Source organism: Panthera pardus, unplaced genomic scaffold (assembly GCF_024362965.1).
Source record: "Panthera pardus isolate Hobbes unplaced genomic scaffold, ASM2436296v1 HiC_scaffold_2, whole genome shotgun sequence".
Taxonomy (NCBI): domain Eukaryota; kingdom Metazoa; phylum Chordata; class Mammalia; order Carnivora; family Felidae; genus Panthera; species Panthera pardus.
Window position 1 is genome coordinate 12,620,928 of NW_026526765.1, and position 22,534 is coordinate 12,643,461.

Here is a 22,534-nt window from a genome sequence, read left to right on the forward strand (position 1 = left end):
TAGAGGAAAGAGAGCCCCTGGGCTTTGCCTTGGATCAGGAAGCTGAAGATGGGCTTCAGGAACCAGGAAAACTGATTCTAGAGAAGGGGCAGGTCCACAGTAGAGACTCACAGGTGGCCTGGGACATGTTCCAGAATTCAGGTTCCTAGAAATTTAGACCAACCTTTCCATAATAAGCTGTACTTGTGGCACGCTGTGTTCCAGGGGCTGCCAAAGAAACTGCCCAAGCCAACTCTCTCGTTTGCATTTGCGTATTATGAAAATTCTCGATTGCGATGGGAATGCTGTGTTTCTCCCTAAATACTCTGCGTCCGTCCCCATTGCTAACTTTAGCTGCTTTGTTATTCTCCTAGGTGGATCTGTGCACACTGTCAAAGAATCTCATCATTCTTTAGATTGACAAAATATACCTGCGCACGAAAAGAAGTCCACTGAGGATTTGTCATCCCCTGCCCCATTCTGTGGAGCCCTGCTGTCAGCAGTGACCTTCTCTTGAGGGCTCCACGGTGTGACCCTTTTGCCAGCTGCAGTGTATGAGAGGCCGTGATCCCGGGGCACGTAAAAAGTTAGGAATGCCAGTGCAGCGGGGAGATATACATAAAAACAAATCAGTATATTCCCACAACAGCTATAAATGTCAGTTGTGATTATTACAATTGTAAGAGCCAAATGACTGTAAATGACGCCAAAATTCCAAGTGGCGTGGGGTCCCAGAGACCCACAGGAGGCTGTTGTGGAAGAGTTGACAATGGATTAGGGTCATATTTAGGAGAGAAAGAGATGTCATTCTAAGCTACCAGAAAAGTTGCAACAGGGCGCAAGGCGGCCCTGCATATAGTGAGTTTGGGAAATTACAGGCCGACCGGATTGACCAGCACAGCGATAGAAGAACCAGTGGCAAAGAGAGCCCTGGTCGGAATTCTTTAACCTGATTATTAATCTGGAATAAATTGCTTAGATTAAAGGGCTGATCTAGGATCTTAATTTTGAAGTGTCGGACAACCGTATTAATCCACGCTTTCGGCACAGTATTAATAAGGAACACTTACCGAGTGCTTGCTAGGGGCAGGCATCAAACTAGGTGCTTTACGTGTGTTAATTCACAGCACACCCACCACTCCGGGACCCCGCTTTATAAACCGGGATGCTGCAACAGTTCACTATCTTTCCAAAGTCAAAGAGGTGATAAGTGACAAAAGAATTCAAATCTAAGTGTGCTGGTCCCAGCATTTGGGCTTTTCCCTACAAGGCTCTAATAAAAATTCAAGCAGATGATGTCATGTGGTGATCGGGGCGTCTAATGCCTGGTGCTTTCCTTTACGAGCTCTGGGAATGTTGCACAGCCTATGCCTTAATTTCCTTGTATGGACGTAAGGGGTGGTAACATAGGTCTTATCTCATGCGGTGGAATAATAAGATTGCGGACCGTGCTCGATAAGGGTTGGCTGCTGGGAGAGGTCTGGGAACATCTGAGCCCTCAGCTTCTCACCTGGCGGTAAGAAAAAAAAGGGGGCTCAGGGATTTTATGCGGTTTATTCAAACACACATGTGGGATGAGGATGAAGTGCTCTCGTCTACAAGAGTAAGAACTCTCGTCTCAACAGCGTGCCACGTGCTGTATCAGAATGTCGGGTCATGCCAAGACTGGGCTAAGGCTCGCTCTTGAAATAACTGAGAAAAAAGCATTTGCAAGTAAAGTCTGGTGCATTCAGGTAGGCATATTATGGTAGAGTTTGCTTTTGTATGATACGAAGATCTCTGTGGGTATGTGTTTTTGCGGCAGAGAGAGTTTCTTTTGTTTCTAATTATTCAGAAGGAGATGTTAATTCTCCACTTCGGCATCTTAGCATATGTTCTCCCCACACTAAAATGAAGATGAATGGCCACTTTCAAACACTCCCCAGTTATTATACGTTGCTGTTCCTAAAGCACCTTTTGCGTGCTGAATTTCTCTAGTGACATACAAGCAGACTTGATAATTATCCATGACCTCCTATCCCTTTCCCATGGTGCTGCTTGATTTGAGAGACACCAGGTGAACCAGTCTCTAGGGGTTGGTGGCACGCTGGTATCTCCTGGCCTGGTATCCAGTGGCAGGAGAGGGCTGGGCTGGGTGTGAGCCATGCCGGTCAGGCTCTCTGTCTGACTTCTGTTGCAGCCCAGGGGGAAGGAAGAGAGACTGGGTGCCTGTTCTGGATGTCGACTAAGTTGCACGATGAGAAGACACTGCTGGGGGCTGCCTTATAAATGGCCCAGGCTTTGGCATCATGTCTGCTCAGGTGCATCATCTCCAGGACCTACTTTTTGCTTTCCCCAGAGAAGAGGACCCTTCCTCTTAACAGACAGCTCTCTCTCTAATCCACCCCCAAGCCTCTCCTCTGCTAAGCAGGATCAGAAGGGTAGTGCCAGGGTAGACCACAATAAGAAATTTCCTTTTCTTCCCCAGCAGTCTGGATACAGAACATCCCCTAGCAGGGCCAGATCCGTGGATTTTCTACCTTTGTGGTTACACAGAGCCCTGTGTTCAAAAGGGTCCCATGCTTATTTGATGCTCTTGAAATCCCTTGAAATTCCTAATCACAATTTAGTAAGGGCTACACAGTTTCATTTTGCTCTGGGGCCCATAAATCATGTAGCCCATCCTTCCCCTTAAACAACATGGTCAGCTACTTGACCTGCATAGTTTACTTTTAAAGACATATTCAAGAATACATTAGGTAAGGAAGTAGCAGACTCCCGTGTTAATTGAAGGACAAGTGGAATTGTTGGGTAAAAGGGCTTAAACCATATCAAGGCTTTTGATGTGCATGTGGCCGGACGCTTTAAAGTACTTGTATGTATTTTTTCTTGTAGCAGTGCAATGGATATTCCCATGCAAACAAACACTCTGTTTGCTTTGTTTCTATCAGTGCGTTAAACTCTGTTTCACATTCTGTTTTACCATGTGTGTTTTTTTTCTCTGGGGAATCGCCTGGTGTTCTTTCCTGATTTGTGTGTTTGTCTTACTGTTTTTTGAGTGATTCCCGTGAGTTCCTTGAACAATAAAGACATTTGCCCCTTGTGATTTTTTTCCCCCTAACCGACTGTTTGACTTCAATTATATATGTTACTGTTTGTTGATTTTTGACATGCGGAAGTTCAAAATTTGTCTAAGGTTGAATCTCTTGATAATTTCTTTTGCACTTTCTTATGTTAGCTTTTAGGTTAGTAGGCTTCTGCCTTCTAGAAATTTGATAAATGTTTGCTTATTTTTATAAAAGTTGATCTATTTTGACTGTTATACTTTATTTTTGAGGAGGACGAGGATATGATTTTTTGAACAATGGATACCTGGCTATCTCAGGGAATTCTTCCCTTCTCCACCGATTTGTTTGTGTTACGTTTCTGCCTTCACCATTTAGAAGTGAATGACCTCTGGGCTCCTGTTTTGTTACGTTGGTATTTCTGTCCTGTCTGTATCATCCTGACCTAATGGGTGTACCCTTTGTATGGTATTAATGGGCTAGGGCTGGTCACCAGCATCCTCCTCCTTTACCTCCAACTAATTTATTTATTTATATGTAGAGAGAGGGCGCAAACAGGGGAGGGAGCAGAGCCTTAAGCAGGCTCCGTGCCCAGTGCAGATCCTGATGTGGGGCTCTATCCCATGCCCTTGTGATCACGACCTGAGCTGAAATCAAGAGTCGGACGCTCAAACAATTGAGCCACCCAGGCACCCAAACAACTAATTTATTTTCTGATCTGTTCTCATTAGTTTATTTTCTCTTAGCCCCTGTTCGATTTCTACTCGGCAATAAACTACTTTAAGCAGTTTTTCTAGGAACTTAAAGAGATATCAGTGGCCTGTCCTTTCTGTGATCGATATCCAAACTCATTGTCTGTCTCACATTGATCTACATGAATTTTTTATTTCTCTGTAGGTGAAGATTCTTTGTATTGAAAAAGCTTGTTAATTTTGTAATTTGGGTAAATCTAAAAGGGAAAGGCTGTGTTTATAGTAGTATTACCTAGTTCATTCAACAGGTATATATTGAATATCTCCAAGCGCCTGGGACTGTGGATGGCAGTGATCGCAATAGATAGAGACCTCTGGGGATCCTTGGGGTGACTTCTGGAGGACAGGCAGTGACTATTTATCACACAGAGTCTCGTGGGCCACTGTAGGGAGTTTGGGCTTAAGCCAGAACCCAATAGGAAACTGTTAGGGAGTTTTAAACTGGGCTGACGACACGATCAGATGGTTTGAGGATCAGCGTCTATGTTGGTAACATCTTGAAAAGATGGGGAAGAGTCAGTAGTGAGGCCAGGAGGGAAAACAGGGCCGAAATATTTAATTCCATCTCCTCTTTTATAAAGAATCTGTAAGTCTTGAGGCAGGCAAGATTATTCTGCCTGTCGCAAATCATGCATCTGAAAACATTTTCCTAGATGGTATCACACGGAGAAAAAAAATACCGTCACAAATCCCTGAAATTCTTACTTTTTATTCCAGTGACTTAAAGCCCTGTAAATTGCATTCCAACGAAGTCTTCATGAACATACGCATGGCGTAAACATATCCAGAATTCCTGTCTGGGTTTCACAAAATGTGCTCATCAAATGTAGCTTGCTTTTTAGGATGAGTGTAAGATTTACAAGAAGGTGAATGAAGGCAGAGTGTAGAGGGAGACATTGATGAATAGATTGAAACCTTAAATCCCTGAGCCTTAGTCTCCCTTCAGACTAGATTGGATGGTCAGAATGCCATCACTTTCATGGATGAAGCGATGACTTTGTGCTAGACGAGTTTGGGAAAAGAATTCTGGGACATTTTCCAGCTATCAACCAAGTATCAGCACATCAAGAAAGAGAATGGAGAAACAAGCCACAGCTCTTGGTGGAGTGTATCTATTTTGGCCAAAAGGCAAAGTTATTATATTTTTAAAAGAAAGGAGAGATTAGCTCCTAAGTTACTATATTCAAGAACTATTTCAGTTTCAGGCAAGATTTATTTTGCTTAATGTATCTCATTTTATAGAAGCCAGACCTTTCCCTTCACCGGCCCCTGCAAGCCTCAAGTTAGGTTATAACCACAATTTATATGATAAAAGGGCCATAAATGCAAAATTTAGGGAGAGTGATTTTTTTTTTGTTAATGCATAACGCTTTGAAAAATACCACATAGATTATAGGTGGAAGCTGAATTAAGGTTGTTAAAAGAAGAAAGACCTACCAAATCATCTGTTCATTGCCCAGAGAAAATTAAACTATTTCCCAGGTCTGGAAAACCTTATCAGATTTTATCATGTGGCTGCATACACTGCCTCTTATTTTACTTGGTTGTGCCTGTTTAAAATCTTACAATTCATCACTGTTAAAATTACTACTGGGTACTTATTCAGCCTTTCATGGAGTCAGTTTCTAAAGAAAGAAAGTGCTGCTTGCACATGGAAAAAAAGTGTCTTAGCTTTACCATGCAATGGTTTTCTTTGCAAGTTGTGTGTGTAAGCATAAAACGTCTGCAGTTTCAATGTTTGCCATGAGGTGCAGCACACAGAACTTCTCCTTTGTTCCTCACTGACTCATGCAACAGAATTCTAGCAGTGGAGCAGGCATCAGGACTGTTTACAATTGGTAATATCTTAGCGATAGGCTTACCTAACTTCCTTCTGTCTTTGTTCTGCTGCGTGCATCTTGACGCCCAGGTGGGCTGTCCTTTTCAATGCAGTATGGCTGCGAACAGCTCCTGGTCTTCTATCCAGAAAGGGAGAGAGAGCATCTTGTCGCTATTGTTGGAAAGCTTTGGCCGTTCAACTGCCCCTCATTTTCTGCCCAGTTAATCATTGTGCAGTGAGGACAGGTTCATGTTGATTGAGTTAGGACAGGCAGAGCTCCCTGCTGGAGCTAGAAGTGAAGTCACTATCACCCAACCGTGAGACAGCTACATAAAGTCAAGGGGACGGAATGGATTGAGGGGTGGGGTGATCACTGCGCTCAGGGTACTGGTTTAGCCTCTCCTTCCCTCGAGTCAGGACTCAGAAGGATTTTGGCTGTCTGTGAGACACTCTCTTGTTGCCATTCATACTTTCTTGGAGATGCCCCATGCTCAGAGTTGCCTACTGGCAAGGATAAGCACTTCAACTCCTATGGAATAGGATTGTAGCTTCCCACTGTGGTTCTAAAGAAAACTTCTCCCAATGCAAGGGAAGTGGAAGAGACGTAGGAGGAGAATAACGATACTCTTGGGAGCCTGGCAGGTAATATAATCAAGATTCTCATTTGGGGACTAAGATCACCACACTGGACAGGCAGGCTCAGAGGTCACATACCCAAGAAGACACAGCAGTGAAATAATCCAGCTGTGAGTTGGTGACTTGAATGTATGTGTGTATAAATATATATTTGAATGTATGTATGTGTGTGTGTATAATTATGTGTATAATTCTATATAATTTCAATTCAGTAGAAGGAGGAAGTTGGCTAACCACTCTGTCTCTGTCATTCAACTTTTAACTAATTTTTAGGTCTTTTTGTGTCTTGGCTTATGGTTGTAAAGCAGTTTGTAGTTTGCTACACAGTTGGTAACTTTTGGATTCTGGGGAAGTGGAGAAAACGGAGAATGTAGAAATTGAAAACTAAAAGGGATCTTGAATATGAGCTTCTCCAATTTTCCTCTCCCCCAGTCAGTGGGTCTGGATTGTTACTGAGAAGTCTTGAGTAGTTTACCAAGGGCCTCCCGGCTGGTCAGGGAGTGAATGTGGATCTGAGCTGAGAATTCCAGTTTCTCCATTTAAATGCTTTCCCAACAGTGTTTGGTGCCTGTGTCTCCTGTGGAAGAGAAACTTGTTTGCTTTAATCCTGTTTACGAAGTAGGGATGGTTGGATCTTTTTTTGTTCCACTGATACAGAATTTTGATAATAGAATTTTGCCCAGTGTGGAATGGGGAACATATAAGATCCTAAGATTGTTTTATATTAATTAAGATTAAGTTCTGAGATAGCTCGTTTTTCTCTTTCATTGTTGGTTGATTTACTGCTTGTGCATTAAAGGAGAATCGATGCCTTTTAAGAATTTATTATTCAGAACTTGCACCAATTTACGTTGATCATCAGTGATAATTAAGGTAAACACTTATAAATGTGCTTTGTATAAAAATTCTGACATCGGGGGCGCCTGGGTGTCTCAGTCGGTTGAGCGTCCGACTTCGGCTCAGGTGATGATCTCACAGCTCGTGAGTTTGAGCCCCGCGTCGGGCTCTGTGCTGAGACAGCTCAGAGCCTGGAGCCTGCTTTCTGCTTCTGTGTCTCCCTCTCTCTCTGCCCCTAACCTACTCGCATTCTGTCTCTCTCTCTCAAAAATAAATAAACATTAAAAATTTTTTTTTTTTAATTCTGAAATCAATCAGTGGCCATAGGGTACAAAGGTCTGTTACTAATTTTTGATGGGCTGAGCCACAGAAAGCCACAAAGACTCAGAAGATGTTGCTGACTGTTCCTTCAGTAGACTCTCCGCTGAAAGGTAAAGTTGGTGTTTTCTCCGCTCTTTCCCTGCTCTCAAGGTCCTCTGCCACCAAGATGCTTGATCATGGGATGGTGTCTAAGACGGGCTCCTGGCACGCGGCATGTTGGATGAATGAATGAGTGAGAGTGTGAATTAGAAGACGCGGTCGTGCATTTGTTGGCACCAGAGGCTCTGGATGCCAGGAAATGATCACGTGGCTGTGAAGCCGCGCCCAGATCACGTGGAAACAGCACTGAACTTCAGAAAGACCTCCCCTGTTTCCAAGCGCGTCAAGTTCAAGCAGACGCAGTCCGCTTGTGGTCTTTGGAGGAAATCAGTGGTACAAATTACAGTGATGCTGCCATTAGTATAAAAACGTCTTTTGGGCGACTTAGAGCACAATGGAAATGCTGGTGCTGGTGCACGTATGTACCCTTGAGCCTGTCCGAGGTCCCATCCTCTCGGTACCCTGCTCAGAAGCCCAGCTGTGAGGCCCCATCTGTCAGCGAAGGCGGCATCTGTGTCTCCGTCGGCTGACATCTGCGTTAACTCTCGTGGACTTGCCTGAAGGCCCGTAGGTGGCTGTGAGGCTCAGGGAAGCGGGCTCTGCGGTGGTGCCTTGAGTGAAATATTGCCCGGCCTTTTCAACTGAAAACCCCCCGTGATGGTGTGCTAAGTGCTTGCTTTTTCACGAGCTGGGAGACCCTTTCTTTTAGGGCTTGTTGCATTCCAGGGTGCATTAAATCTTACTTGCTGATCTTTAAAGTGTATTTACTTTGAGAGAGAGAGAGAGTGAGAGAATGAGTGCAAGTGGAGTGGGGGCAGAGAGAGAGAGAGAGAGAGATAGAAAGTCTCAAGCAGGCGCCACACTGTCAGGGCAGAGCCCGATGCGGGGCTCGAACTCACGAACCGTGAGATCATGACCTGAGCTGAAGCCGGACACTTAACCCCCTGAGCCACCCAGGAGCCCCGCTTGCTAATCTTTTGCACCCGCAGCAACATTGCCGGGCAATAGGACTTGAGTAAATGCTTGTATGAGAGACTCAGGGCGGGGTTTTCTGCTTTCTGTTCAATTCTTCAGAAAATGGTGTTGGAAAATCTAGCGGGTTGCCAAGTGGCCCTCCTCTCCCTCCACACACACACACACACCCCCCTCTGCTTCTGGTCCTTCCTGGAGCGTCAGCATGGGACCTTATTTGGAAATCGGGTCAGTGCAGATGTAAGCAGTTAAGATAAGGGCACACCGGAGTGGGCTGGATGGACCCTTGTAGCTGGTGCCTTGATGACAAGGGGCCCGGAGACACATGGAGGGAAGATGGCCACAGGATGACTGAGGCAGAGATTGCAGTTTTGTCCCGCAAGCTGAGGAGCGCCAAGGATTGCCAGCGACCAGCGGAAGCTAGGAGAGAGGCATGGGGCAGGGTCTTCCTCTTGGAGAATTGACCGAATCCCTCGGTTTCAGACCTTCAGCCTCCAAGACTGTGAGGCAGGAAATTTCTGTTACTTTCGGCCACGTGGTCAGTGGCAATTTGTTAACAGCGGCCACAGGAAGCTAGTACAGCTTACTGTGTTCTGTGTCGTCACTGGGAATCCGCGTGAGTTTTCCGAGTTCTGTTTTGCACACTCAACACATCGCCATTGTGTAAAGACTCCTCTGGGCCAACGTAGATTTGAGTGGCGTCTGTAAGGAAGGGACAGTGCTTGCTAGGAAACATTACAGGAAGGGGGCCATTCCATTAGAAATAAATTTCCAGAGGTGCCTGGGGGGCTCAGTCAGTTAAGCATCCGACTTTTGATCTCGTCTCAGCTCGTGATCTCACGGCGGTGAGATCCAGCCCCGAGTTGGGCTCTGCCCTGGAGCCTGCTTAAGATTCTCCCTCCCTCTCTCTCTGTCTCTCCCTCCCTCGCTCTCTGCCCCTCCCCCACTGGTGCGCACACTCGTGCTCTCTCCCAAAAAAGGAAAAAGAAAGAAATTTCCTGCATATTCACTTAGGACCTTCCTCTTATGCCAACTCATTTAACATGTGTACTGAGTGCCCATAATATGCCAAGCACAGGCTTGCTTTGGAGGTTAAGGGATCTACCCACATGGAGCTGAGGATACCGTAGAGAAAACAAATAGGATTGATTTCAATTAATCTACATATTTATTTTATTTTTAATTTTTTAATTTTTTTTTTTAATTTTTGAGAGAGAGAGAGAGAGAGAGAGAGCATGGACAAGGGAGGGATAGAGAGAGAGAGGGAGACACAGAATCTCAAGCAGGCTCTAGGCTCTGTGGAAGGGCTCGAACTCACGAACTGCGAGATCATGACCTGAGCCGAAGCTGGACGCTCAACCGACTGAGCCGCCCAGGCTCCCGACTCTACATATTTTTAATGTCATTATGTATATGGAAAAAGCAGTCACGCTAAACAGCAGCGAAACTCCGCGAATCAAATAGTATTTGGGGATGCCACTCAATGATCTGATTCAGAAACTTAATATACTGTGTTTATGTTCAGTTCTATTCATGTGCCTGTGGTTTCTCTCCCCAACCCAATACAAAACCGTCCTGCGTTTTCCACAATCACAGTCCTTTGCGTGCAGTAGCTTTCACACGTCGTTGCTGAATTAAACTGAGTTATTGATTGAGGATATCGATAGGGAAGATGGTTAATAACAGCTAGCAGGTATTAAGTACCTTTTATACATACATGCCACGATAAGCAATGGCCCTTTGTCATTTTATTTTCACAGCTGCTCCCTGTGAGTTTCTATTTCCCAACGTCCCACTTTAAAGATGGGGTCACTGTGGTGCTCAGACGTCCGGAAAGCTGCCTGAAGCTCCACCATTCAGCTGGCAGTGAAGCCAAGATTCGGGTTTATTCCAGCAGCCTGCCGCCAGGCTCCCCGCCCTCCGGCACCACGCGCTGTGCTTTGGGCCCACACGTGGCTGTCTGCCACCTTCCGTGGATTGGAGAGGACTGTGTCACGGTCATGCCCCTTTCTTTTTCTTTATCACAGCCTTCCGCAGGCATGCAGAAATGGTGGGTTTTAATTGAGATTTTTCTCTGAGTGTGGCTTCTTTCTTCCCCCAAGAAAAAGAACGACAGGGTGTGCAGCGAACGATTGCTGATCGACTTATATTTCTGTCTAATTCTGCCTCTTTTTAGCCCTTGGCGTCCAAGCTAACACCACTTCAGTGATCGGTCTCCTCCAGGGTCGTGTGGGTAAGCCGTGGCCTTGCATTTCACGTCGTGGTTTCGCTCCTGTGACTTGGGAGTGGGACCCCTCCACCCCCTCCTGCCCTGAATTACTTGAGGCAGAAGCTCTTGTCTTTCCTAGAGAGAGAGTGTAGACAGTCTCCATCTGGGGAGAAGGGGCGGCCCCCAAGCGTGCAGTCTGAGCCTCGCAGGCCTTCCAAGGGCAGAGCCCCTGCCGCACGTGTGTGTCTGGATCCCCAAGCCCTTTCTGTGCCTCTCTGTGTCTGCTCTCTTAGCATCTGTGCGGCGCGCTGGTTTTCTGTTCTCGATTCATCGCTACTGGCGGCAGCAGCCATCCAGCCCTGCCTGGAGGTAACATAACACACCCCGTATCACCGCCTGACGTTCCGTTCCTGGGGGTGCGGCAGGCCTGTCAGGGAGCTGCTGACTCAGCAGCGGGGTTGTCCCGTGTTTCTCTCCTGGAAGAACTCTGTGTACTTTGTTCGCCTGCTCCAGCCACAGCTCTCAGGATCTGATTTCGGCTGGAAACAACATGCACCAGAAGTTTGAGAGTCAAAAGCCACAAGCGGTGGAAGCCAGCACCCTGTCATCGCAGCATTACCCGCAATAGCCCAAGGAAGAGTAGGTAGACAAAAGCCCATCCTCAAGAGAGAAATAGATAAATAGGTAGATACGCGCAATGAAGTATTATTCAGCCGTAAAAAGGAATGTCGTGCCGACTCGTGCTAAAACCCGGATGAACCTTGCAAAAGTGAAGTAAGCCAGACACAAAAGGACAAATATTATATTATTCCCCTTAGAGAATGTATCCAGAACAGGCTACCTCACAGGGAGAGAAAGCAGATCAGAGGTTACCGGCAGCTGGGGGAGGGTGGAGTGGGGACTTCCTACTTCCTGGAGGCAGGATTTCTGTGTCAGGTGATGCACAGTTTTGGAAATAGTAGGTGATGGTTGTACAACATCGTGAAGGTAAATAATGCTGCTACATCGTACGCTTAAAAATAGTTACATTTTCTGGCAGATGTTATGTTGTACCTATTTTTCGTGGACTTAAAGAATGCCCCCGCTCTGAACCAGATCTTGTGTTTGGGTGGACGTCGCCTCTCTTAGCAATTGAGAAAAACGCTGAAAAGCGTCCTTGGCTTCTCTTAGGCTGAATATAAACCTGTAAGAATGGCAGCGTCTCAGCAGGAAGGGACCGGCACACCTCCGGGGTGTGAAGCAGGTGTTCACTTAACTGTCTTGTTTTCCAGCCCTGCCCTGGACCGCCAACACGTTATAGATGCCGGTATCCTGCTGAGTGGCCCTGAGATCAGTTGCTAGGTGCTTTGGGAAAGTGGAGGAAGGAAGATACTACTTAGGACATTAAATGGCTTGAAATGAAAAGAGAACCGGGACTCACGTTTGCCCTTCTGCTTCCTTTCCTTTCTTCCTCTTACCCTCTTCATCCCCTGTTGCGGTCTTCTCTGGGGGAGAAGCAAATACAGAGGGCACCATCGACTGATTTTTGCTCATAATAAAATAAAGCAGAAAGTTCAGGATCCGATCCCTCATTTCCCTCTACTTCAAGATTTCTGACTCTGGAGAATTCCTCTGTTAAATCTCTCTCTCCCTTGTGGTCTGAAAGGACTAATACGCTTTCATGATACAAGTTTCTTTTTCAAACCCTGTATGCACCTGGGCTGGGGATTAAGCCGGATCATTCTTTGAGGTAACTAATATTATTATTCTGCATGTATAGACCCTTGAACTGTGGATCAAGGAAGATAAGAAATTATCTCACGGTAACAATCAGGAAAATAACAGTGAGTTCAACATACAAATATGCCCCACCACTCCTGTGATCTAATTAGAGATATTACAAAGAATTCTCTTTCATTTGGTGTAGACATTTAGTATTTAAACCATGCTCTCAGGGTGTGCCAACAGCAGCTTGAAAAGAAGGTACCTGAGAGGAACAGGAAATGTAGCGGGCTAAGACCCCCACGTGGGCCCACATGCTGGTTTGTGGATTTCATATCCGAAGTCCATGGCTGAAACCCACAGGAATGAATTCAATGCATATAATCTGGAAGTTATATAAGGAATCAATTTTGCAGGTAATTTCTTGGACTCTTAAGAATGTTCAAAACCGTAGGATCCCTTGGTTCATTTTTTTTTTTGTCATGTATCGATTGATCTGGTCTCGTCTACTCTTTCCCTTCTCGTGTTATCAATAAATGACAATGGAATGTCTGACTGTCTTGTTTTAAATACCTGCATTTACAAAATCAGCCTGGGCACTGGGAAGGAAAAGCGAGAAGAGACTTAGTTTTGCAGGTTTTACGCATGGGAACTTTAAGAGATTTAAAATCGTTCTCTATGAGAGGATCCCCATTTAATGAACATGGTCTTTCTCCTCAAACACTGTGGAAACCTGGCACGCTCTCACAGCATGGCTGGAATAGAGGACCAGCACTTTCTTCTGCTAACATCCCCGGATTAACAGTGTGTCCCAACTGACCGGGGTAATCAATCAGCTGACTAGTTTCGCTATACTGTGATTGAGAATTACGTGTATGTATGTTAATCTGGTACAAATAACATCGACCAACATCAGCACACTAGTTAGTTTTCACTTGCTTTGGTGTGTATTTGTATCTGATACCTAGTTGTTGGTTCCACTATCCTCATTTTGGGGCCTTTAGCCCAATTGGGAGGACATTTAATAAAGCGTAACATGGTTCTTTACCAAGTCTAACAGGCGTAGTTCTGATATGCTCATAACCCCTAATGAGGGTTTTGGCCGTTGATCAAATACACAGACTTTCACGTAGTTACATAAAGCAGTCAGATAGCAGAATTATCAGCCTTGCTCATACCAGAGGGATTTTCGCCAGCTATATAAAGTATGTATAATTTAATTTACGTGCATGTGTAATATTTATTTACTACTATATATCCATGTAATGGTGTAATAATAATTAGTGTTTTAAATTTCATTTCCTGTTTCCTGATACAAATTAGGCTGTAATAAATGGGTCAGTACTAAACAATCACAGGGTGGGCTCTTGACAGCCATGGGCATGATCGAATGCTTTACCAGCCGGATCCCGTTTATTCCTCCTAGCAACGTCCCCAAACACTGAAGGGTGGATACAGTCCCCCATTTATAGAGGAAATGGGTAGTGTTTTTTTTTTTTTTTGCATTTATCCCCACTTTATGGATAAAGACAATGAACGTTAGAGAATTAGAGAGATTTTCTCCTGGACACGTTGCTTGGAACTGGTAGATATGGAATTAAAACTCTTGTGGTCTGACACTGATGGACAGTTTTATGTGTCAACTTGGCCAAGGTGTAGACAGCAGTTATTCAACCAAACATTGTCTGAAGGTAAGAAATGTAGGATGATCTTTCTCAGGCCATAGCTTGGCTTGCAAGAACATTGTTATACTTCCAATTCCTGTTTTTGACACATACGACCTCCTCCATTCCTTCTTGAGTTCCTCCTGTAACATTTCTGTTATAAGTTTCCCACCCCGAAACATACACCTTTTTCCTGAACTCACTGGGGAGATGGTTATGTTTCCAGAAGCAGGGTAGAAACAAAGAGCATATTAATAGCATCCAAAAATATGAACTTATTCTAAGATTCGTGGAGTATTTCCTAAGTGCTGTTTCTGGGTTATTTTTATTGAATCTTCAGACCAGTAAATTACAAATCCACATGTGAGATTTGTCATTTACAGACTCTACTCCCTCCGGTCCACATGAAAGCTGCGAAACCATATTTAATACAAGATTATATAAGTTGATGCTCACTATTTGTGAATTCCATATTTGGAAATGTGTCTACTTGCTGAAATTTATTTGTAACCCCCAAATCAATACATGTTTTCGTGGTCATTTGCGGACATGAACAGAGTGAGGAAAATCTGAGTCTCCCAACGTGCATGTCCCCAGCTGGGGATGAACAAGGTGATGCCTGTCTTCTTGTTTTGGCTCTTCGGCTGTGACTAAATGTCCTTTTTGCAAGCCTTATTGACCACCACGTTTTTCGATTTGTGTGCATTTCTTTGGTGGTTTCACTATCTAAGGTGGCCTTCAAGCGTCATGCTGAAGAGCTGTCTAACGTTCCTAGGTGTGAGAAGGTTGGGAGGTGTCTCACATGTATTATTAGATAAGGTTCACTTAAGCTTGAGGTATAGCTCTGTTGGCCTCAAGTTCAGTGCGAATCAATCAACAGTATAAGGTGTCTTTAAATAGAAACACACATGAGACAAGGGTAGGTATTGGCGGGTGGACAAAAATGTTGTGTCCAGCAGCTGGCAGAAAGCTAACCCTGTCTTCCCCCTAGAAGCAATGATCTACTCTTGTCATTGCATGGTTTGGGGTGGCTTTATAGAACATAACTACCATGAATAACAAGAATGGACTGCATTTCTCTCTGATCTTGCTTTCCTTAATTAGTTAATTCGTTAAATACTCAGTGTTTTACTGTCAAAGGACATATATTCTCAAAGGGACAAAAAATGGTTCTTGATGGGGGGGGAGAACCCCATTTAATGTAAAAAGCAGAGGTATATATGCAGGGCATAACATATATAGTATATTGGTGGTATTACAATATCTTTTGGGGTAATTGGGAGAAATGTCTAACAAGGTTCCTTGGGGGGGAGGGCAGTAATGAAAAAGTGATTGCAAAACATAGCCGCAGGGCACAGTCAATATGTGATGAAGAAAATATTTATTAGGCTACACAGCACAGTATACATAGCTGTTATTATTAATATCATTGATAATATTATTTGTTTTCTTAGCCTCTTCCCATTCTTCATAGACCAGCATTTCTTAAATTGGAGTTTGTGGTCCCCTGAGGGGGTCTGCATTCTGTTTTCAGACCTGTCTGAGAATTTCCTCTAGAATTTATTTTGCTTTGGGCTTTCGTTTTGATGACAGGCATGAAAATAATAAATCGTTGTATCCTGGTTCCCCTTTATGGATGAGTCCTGCCACAAGATTTCATTGTCCAAGTTTACGCCTATCTTTTAAGATAGGAGTTCTATTTCAATGCCTAGGGGCCAATAAAGAATAAAAGAGGAGAAGACTTAAAGATCATGAGTAAAACAGACGGAGTGAAGGCCCAGTGACCTGTCTTCCTGCTCTGGGAGGGAGGACTCCCGATTCTGGATGGAGGAAAGTGGTGCTCACCTGAGCCCTCACACGGGCCAGGGGGAGCACGGACATGCCCTAACCCAGAGAACATTCGCTTTCGCAGCCCGTACTGTATTAACATTTTGAAAGGCAATTTAATCTCTGCAAAATAACATCATCTACCACATGAAATTAATGCCGTTAATTTGAATTTTATGGGCTTTCTTGTTTTCGTGTTCAATTTGTTACTTTGTTTTGGTCTCATTGTTGAATCAGGGTTAAAGCGTATGGAGTTTATTTCTAGCTTTCCATTTGTGCATTGCTAAATACCAATATACTAAAAATAACGTAAGTCTCCATCAGTGGTGGGCAATAATGCTTTTTGCCGTATCAAAGGGAGTGTTGGCATTGCTCGGGTTTAAGGAGCACTGTGAGGGACTCCTAGGATCACAGATTACCCAAGCTGCTGGGAACCAGTCCACCCATCTCTCTTACCACATGTGGACACTGAGCCTCCTGGAGGAGAAATGAGTGGCCAAGGTCAAAAACGAGTAGGGGCTGACTGAGGTCAGAGAGCAGGTCGGCAGGCTTCAAACTACACACCCCATCCAACGTGTCAACCGTGTCCAAAGGTGGACCGTGGCAGATAAATGGCGACCACCGCCAGGCCACAAAATTGGGCTAGACACAAACTCATGGAGAGTTATGCGTCACCTTGGCTAACTCTGAGCGCGGAAGATGGGAAATGGGCCGGGACAACTGGAATGACAGACTTGTTTCAGAGTCAGGAGTCACAGTGAACAACGGGCAGTGCTGAAAGGAGACAACAGCCTTTTGACTTCCCTGCTCAGGTGATATCACCCATGAACTTGGCTCGTTCCAGTACTCTCAACATTCACAAGCAAATCCCCGAAGCTCCTAAGTTGAAGTGCCTTTGTACTTTCTACTCTGTTTTTGGATGTGACTGCACTCCACGAAACTAGGGCACGTATCACTGCGCAGGGAACGTGTTTCTCAGTTGCATGTAAGGGTTTTGATCCTAACTTGCTAAGCGAGAAGAGCGCGTTTGTGATAGAATTGGATGGTCATTATATTAGTTTTCTATCGCCGTGTGACAAGTCACCACAAACTTCAGAGCAGCGGGACACAGGATACATCTATTATCCGACAGTTCCCTGGGGATGGAATTCTGGGCCAGGATCTGCTGGGAGCTTTGTTCAGGATGTCACGGAGATGTAGTCAAGACATTGGCCAGGGTTGTGGCTCCTCTGAGGCTTGGGGTCTCTTCCATGCTCATGCAGGTGTTGGCCGAATTCGTTTCCCTTGCAGCGGTAGAACTCACAGCTGCTTGCTTCTTTGGGGCCAACGGGCAGGGTCTCTTTCCTCTAGACTCTTGGAAAGAGCTTACCTATTTAGGCCAGGCCCACCCAGGATGGTCTCCCTTTTGATCAAAGCCAAGTGATTGGGGAATTTAATTGCATCTTCAACACCCCCTCATATTTACCATATTTGTTGCTTAGAGGTTACAGGTTCTACCCACGCTCAAGGGAACAGATTACTAAGCACATGCCATGAGCACCAGCTAACTTAGCCTGTTGAAGTTGCTACAACAAAATACCATAGGGGCGCCTGGGTGGCTCAGTCTATTAAGGTTCCGACTCTTGATTTTGTCTTGGGTCATGATCTCAAGGCTCATGGGTTGGAGCCCTGAGTCTTGATTTCAGCTCAGGTCATGGTCTCATGGTTGATCAGTTTGAGCCCCGCATCAGACTCTGCACCGACAGTGGGGAGCCTGCTTGGGATTCTCTGCCCCCCTCTCTCTCTGTCCCTCTCCTGCTTCTGCTGTCTCTCTCTCAAAATAAATAAATAAATACATAAACAAACAAACAAACTTTATTTAAAAAATACCATAGACTAGTGGTTTATAACAACAGAACTTTAGTTCTTACAGCCCTGGTGGCTGAAAAGCCCAAGATCGAGGTGTCTGGTAAGACCCTTCTGGTTCACAGATGCCTGTCTTTCTCTTCATAACATGGAAAGACCAAGGGAGATGTCTGGCGTCTCTTTTAGTCTCATTCATGAGGGCACCACCCTCATGATCTAATACCCTTCGAAAGGTCCCATCTCCTAATACCATCCCATTGGGGGTTAGGTTTTAAGATGAATCGGTGGGGGGGGGGGCAGTCGGACACGTTCTGTCTGTAGCAGGTACCACGCGAGTTATCTTAGAATTCTGCTCGCTGCCAGTCACTGGCACTTCCTTCATGAGGCCGTGAGTCAGCTTCGTATTTTTAGACTCTCGTGTGACATTTTGAGAATGTTTAGCACTATTAATGTGTACGTTTATTTTAAAAGTTAGAAGAATAGGGGCACCTGGGTGACTCAGTCGGTTAAGCGTCTGACTTCGGCCCAGGTCATGATCTCACAGTTGGTGAGTTCGAGCCCCGCCTTGGGCTCTGTGCTGACAGCTCAGCGCCTGGAGTCTTCTGCAGATTCTGTGTCTCCCTCTCTCTGCCCCTCCCCCCGCTTGTGCTCTGTCTCTCTTGCTCTCAAAAATAAATAAACATAAAAAGAAAAGATGCCACAACTATTTGGAGCTAGCAGGCTCTTACTATTTGGGTAATGCCTCATTCTTAGATGTGCTTTTGTCCTTTGCTGGGAAATGTATAGTTTATAGTTGCAAATAAAAAATTAATGCCGTGGATGTGTTTCCCACATGTCCTTACTTACTCACGTGCATGCCAAAATGAAATTACGTTATCGTATGTTTTATAATCTTGTCTGAGTTTACAGTCAAGCCATATTATAATAGGGCTTTAGTTCCACTCTTACATGGGTCAGGTATTTAATGCATAAGGCAGGAAACCTAATAAACTCCATACTTGGTATTATGGCTCCTTTCTTGGAAACAAGTGATATGACTTGGTATGGGACAGAGTAGAAGGCACGGTCCGGTTCTGAAATCACAAAACTCAAAAGCTGCTCATTCCTGTTTTCTCTAGGCAAAGGCAGCTCAAGCATCTCATCCGACGTGAGTTCAAGTACAGATCACACGCCGACCCAAGCCCAGAAGAATGTGGCTACCAGTGAAGGTAGGCATCTGGTCTTCATTATCTCTCTCCCTGTGTTCACAGTGCTGGCTATTTTTGGAAGACAAATAAAATGTGTGAGTCTCAGTTCTGTTCTCCCGAGTGGGAGCGTATGAGATTCTTAAAAATGAAGAAGGCGGAGGGTTTCTCGAGTTTCTTTTTTGCTGCTTTGCTGCTGCTGCCCGATAAAGGGGTTTCGATAGGACTTAAGTGTCTCAATTCTAAGGCAGTGCTGTTATTTTGTGAATATATAATAGGTTCACTTTGGGCGAGCCTCCGTGACGTTATAGATCCTGTTTTTCAGCGTGGAAAACACTAGGATTGTCAAATTCTTGTGCTGTAGCTGAAAGTTCCTGGAAGAGCTTTCAAAATAGGCACACTCGGAATTCAGGATTTTGGCAACGGAAGGTCACGATCATGTGATTTGTAGAATTTGAACTAACCAATATTTGGAAGTAGGAAAAGAGATTTGTTTGATTATGTAAAGAATAAGTGGAAAGTCCTGCCTCTCAGGACAAAGATTCGTTCCACTGATGGTCTTGATACAGAATTTCACTATATGTAGTAACAGATGTTGGAATTAATTGCTTTGCATAGTCCGGAAGCTTTTGTGTCGTTACTTGGGTGTGGAAATGACTGTTCCTGTGGTAGTTAGTTAGTGGCTGGTTGCCTCAGTTATGGAATTAGTTGTTTTTATTTTAATGTGAAACACAATTAAGTGAGTTTTTTTCTTTCTGAAGAAGAGTTCTTTCTAAATTAATTGTTGAACACAGGTCCAGTGTAAGACATCTGTGAGGTGTCGGCTGATGTTCATGACAGGGTGTGCAGCCTGCTTCCTTGAAGTGTGCAGGGTGTGTGGGAGTACATTTCCAGGCTTTGTTTGGAGGCTTCATTTAAGCTGCTTGCAATATTGGGAAGCGTACCCTTGACCTGATGTTGGTTGCTCCTGTATGACAGCGTGTGCATGAACGATGATGGCTGGTCTCTGCTGTGCGTGTCTCCTCTTTGGGCATTCTTTGACTTGCTGTGTTTCAAATGGCTGATGTATAAAGAGATTTTATCACGGGTTATATTCCCTGGTGTATAAATGCCTTAGCGTTGTTTTACCAACATGGTGAGGCGAACAGGGTGGGGTGTTCTTCTCAGAGCAGCGAAGCACCAGGTAGAAATCCAATTTTAATTTTCTGCCTGTTAATTCAAATACGAGCATTAGATCATTCTTGAAATTCAATTAAGGTAATGGGCAAGTCAAGTGAATTGATTCTAGACATTTGCTTTTGAGGCCTCCGTTCTTAGGAGCCCGAGTGGAAATCACTTCAACGTAACTGATTTACGGTCTTCTGTAATCAAAAATGTACGTTTTTGTAAGGTGATCACTTCTTTCCATCGTGATTGCAGTTAATTTTGTCATAGTCATAGTTTGGCTAATTTGAGTGGCTGTGAAGATAGAAAGTTAAGACTTTACGTTGATAATCCCTGTGTGTTTCTGTCTCCAGATTTAAGTTCTCATATTACTCTTTTCTCTTTTCAAAAATGGAAAATACAAAACTGTATGGACATTGGTGAAAGGGTTGGGGGAAGGGACTGTGGGGCTTCATGCATTAAAAATGTCTGCTTTTTATGCTTCAAAAAAGACCCCGACTCCACAGGGATTTAAAATTTTCATTTTATTCTGCCTTTTCCTTAGGAAGATTCTTTTGATGCAGGCCCAGCCAGTGTTTTATGTATTTTTGTCACAATGCATTTTCTACCATTCTGAGAGTAAATTCAGGAGAAAAATGGGAAAATTCAATGTTCAGGTGAAATCATTTTTAGCAATGGAGCTAAATTAATAGCACTGTTTTTTCCAGCTCTTAAGTGGCTGGACCCCATCCCTATGAGAGATGCTGTCCATTTTTTTTGCATGTCTGCAAAATTAAGTGTTTTTTAGTATTTCTATGTATGAGTCCATTTTGCTACTGTTTTTTAATCAATGAAACAAAAACGTATTTTAAAATGAATTCGGCATGGGTATCATTTACAATTAAAATGCATCGTAGGGAGGTTTGCTGCAGAACGGTCTCACTATCAGCCTGGTTTTTCAAGATGGGAGCACGACAGTAATGCTAATTTTCTCAAAGCACAGGTGACAGAATCCTGATCCACCCCTCAGGATTAGGGTGTCACCTTCCGTGACCTCCAGAGTGGATTTCGCCAGTCGTACACATGTTTGCTCCTACTAGAAAGCACCTGGTGACCACGGTGTGCGGTGTGCTGGCAAAGAAACAGAGACTGGACGCCAGTTTCTTACATGTGCCACAGAGGAGCCAATTAAAAAAATGCTTCTCTGCTTCTCTTCCCACCGTTTCGAGAACTGTGTTTACCCTGTCTTGTTAATATTGGGTGAGTGGTGTAACTGGCTTTCCAGAAGCGGTTTGACTATCGTCATTTTCTCCCACGGTTGATCCTCTTAAGGTTGTTTTCCCTCTGAATTTCCCAATATCCTCTTCAAGAAACACAGGCAGGATCATCAGTTTCAAGGTCTGAGTGATAGCGATTTATAAAAATGGGGTATGTGGTGAAGGACCATATCCAGTTTTCCTGCAGCCTTTGAAAGCCGTGGCCGTACCGGTAATAGCTGGGTTGGAAGCCTTTTGGAGCAGGGCTGGACCTTGCCCCGCTGGGCTGGATGGGGAAGGTATCACGTCAATTTCCCGGCCAGCGTGGAGCGTGTGCACGCACAGGCGCCTTTGTGCCCAGCCTCCACCAGTTGGTGGACGGCAGAGTCATCGTCTCCTACTGGGAAGCGTGTAGGTAACCCATGCGATGCCTGTTGGCACATGAACTGAGAACATGGGAGCTGAGGAGAGGGAAGGGCACTCACATAACATGCGCTTCCCTGGGGCTGGTGGTAGAGATAGTCACTGACTGTGACAGACACGAGGGACTTACTAGGGAGATGACGGGGTTCTAAAATCGGATCGTGGTGCAAGTTGCACAGCACGGTACATTACTAAAACTCACTGAAGCATACACATGACAGGGGAGTTGGGAGTTGTGGCTTCTGCGTGACCTGAAGACCGCCATCTAAATCGTCACGAACTATTCTTTGAAAAATGCTGCCCCCCACCTCCGGGAAGAAGTCCCGAACAGGGCTGAGAAGACCCCTTAGGAGAATGGGTCTTGGCCATCCAAAGTGCAGGGCCGCTGGCCGAAAGCTTCTCCTGAGATGCTCTGGCCTTGGGGCCAGAACAGCCCTGAAAGCATCATGAGGAGTCCCTGGACGAGTAGTGTTCACAGCCCCGAGCGTGGGGTCTGGTCAGAGTGGACTCCTCAGAGAACATACTCTCCTGGAAAGTTCTGCAAGACATGAGAGATGATAGACCCACACGTTTCTCAAAACCTTTTTTTTTTTTTAAGCTTTTCCCGGAGAGTCTCTAACTTTAGCTTCGATTTATGTTTTGAGCCACCAAGCCTAATGGTTGAGACATCGGTCACATTTACTGACTCTAATCAGTGTAAGGACTTTATGTCCTTGCTGTCTATCTGTTGTTCCCACTCTTTCACTTTGGGTCATAAGGCTCCTCTCCTATGCATGATGGGCACAGATGGTGATACAATTTGGTTTCAATCCCACAGACAGTG

The 22,534-nt window shown here is 44.8% G+C and overlaps 1 protein-coding gene across 2 annotated transcripts in view; it reads left to right on the forward strand.

The window, feature by feature from the left end:
• FBXL7 (F-box and leucine rich repeat protein 7) overlaps nt 1-22,534 on the forward strand; it is a 388,365-nt gene that overhangs the window by 85,686 nt on the left and 280,145 nt on the right. For both annotated transcript variants that reach the window (XM_019450769.2, XM_053906898.1), the window contains exon 2: nt 18,824-18,913. In XM_019450769.2, coding sequence (XP_019306314.1) covers nt 18,824-18,913 — 90 coding nt within the window. The remainder of the gene's footprint in view (nt 1-18,823; nt 18,914-22,534) is intronic.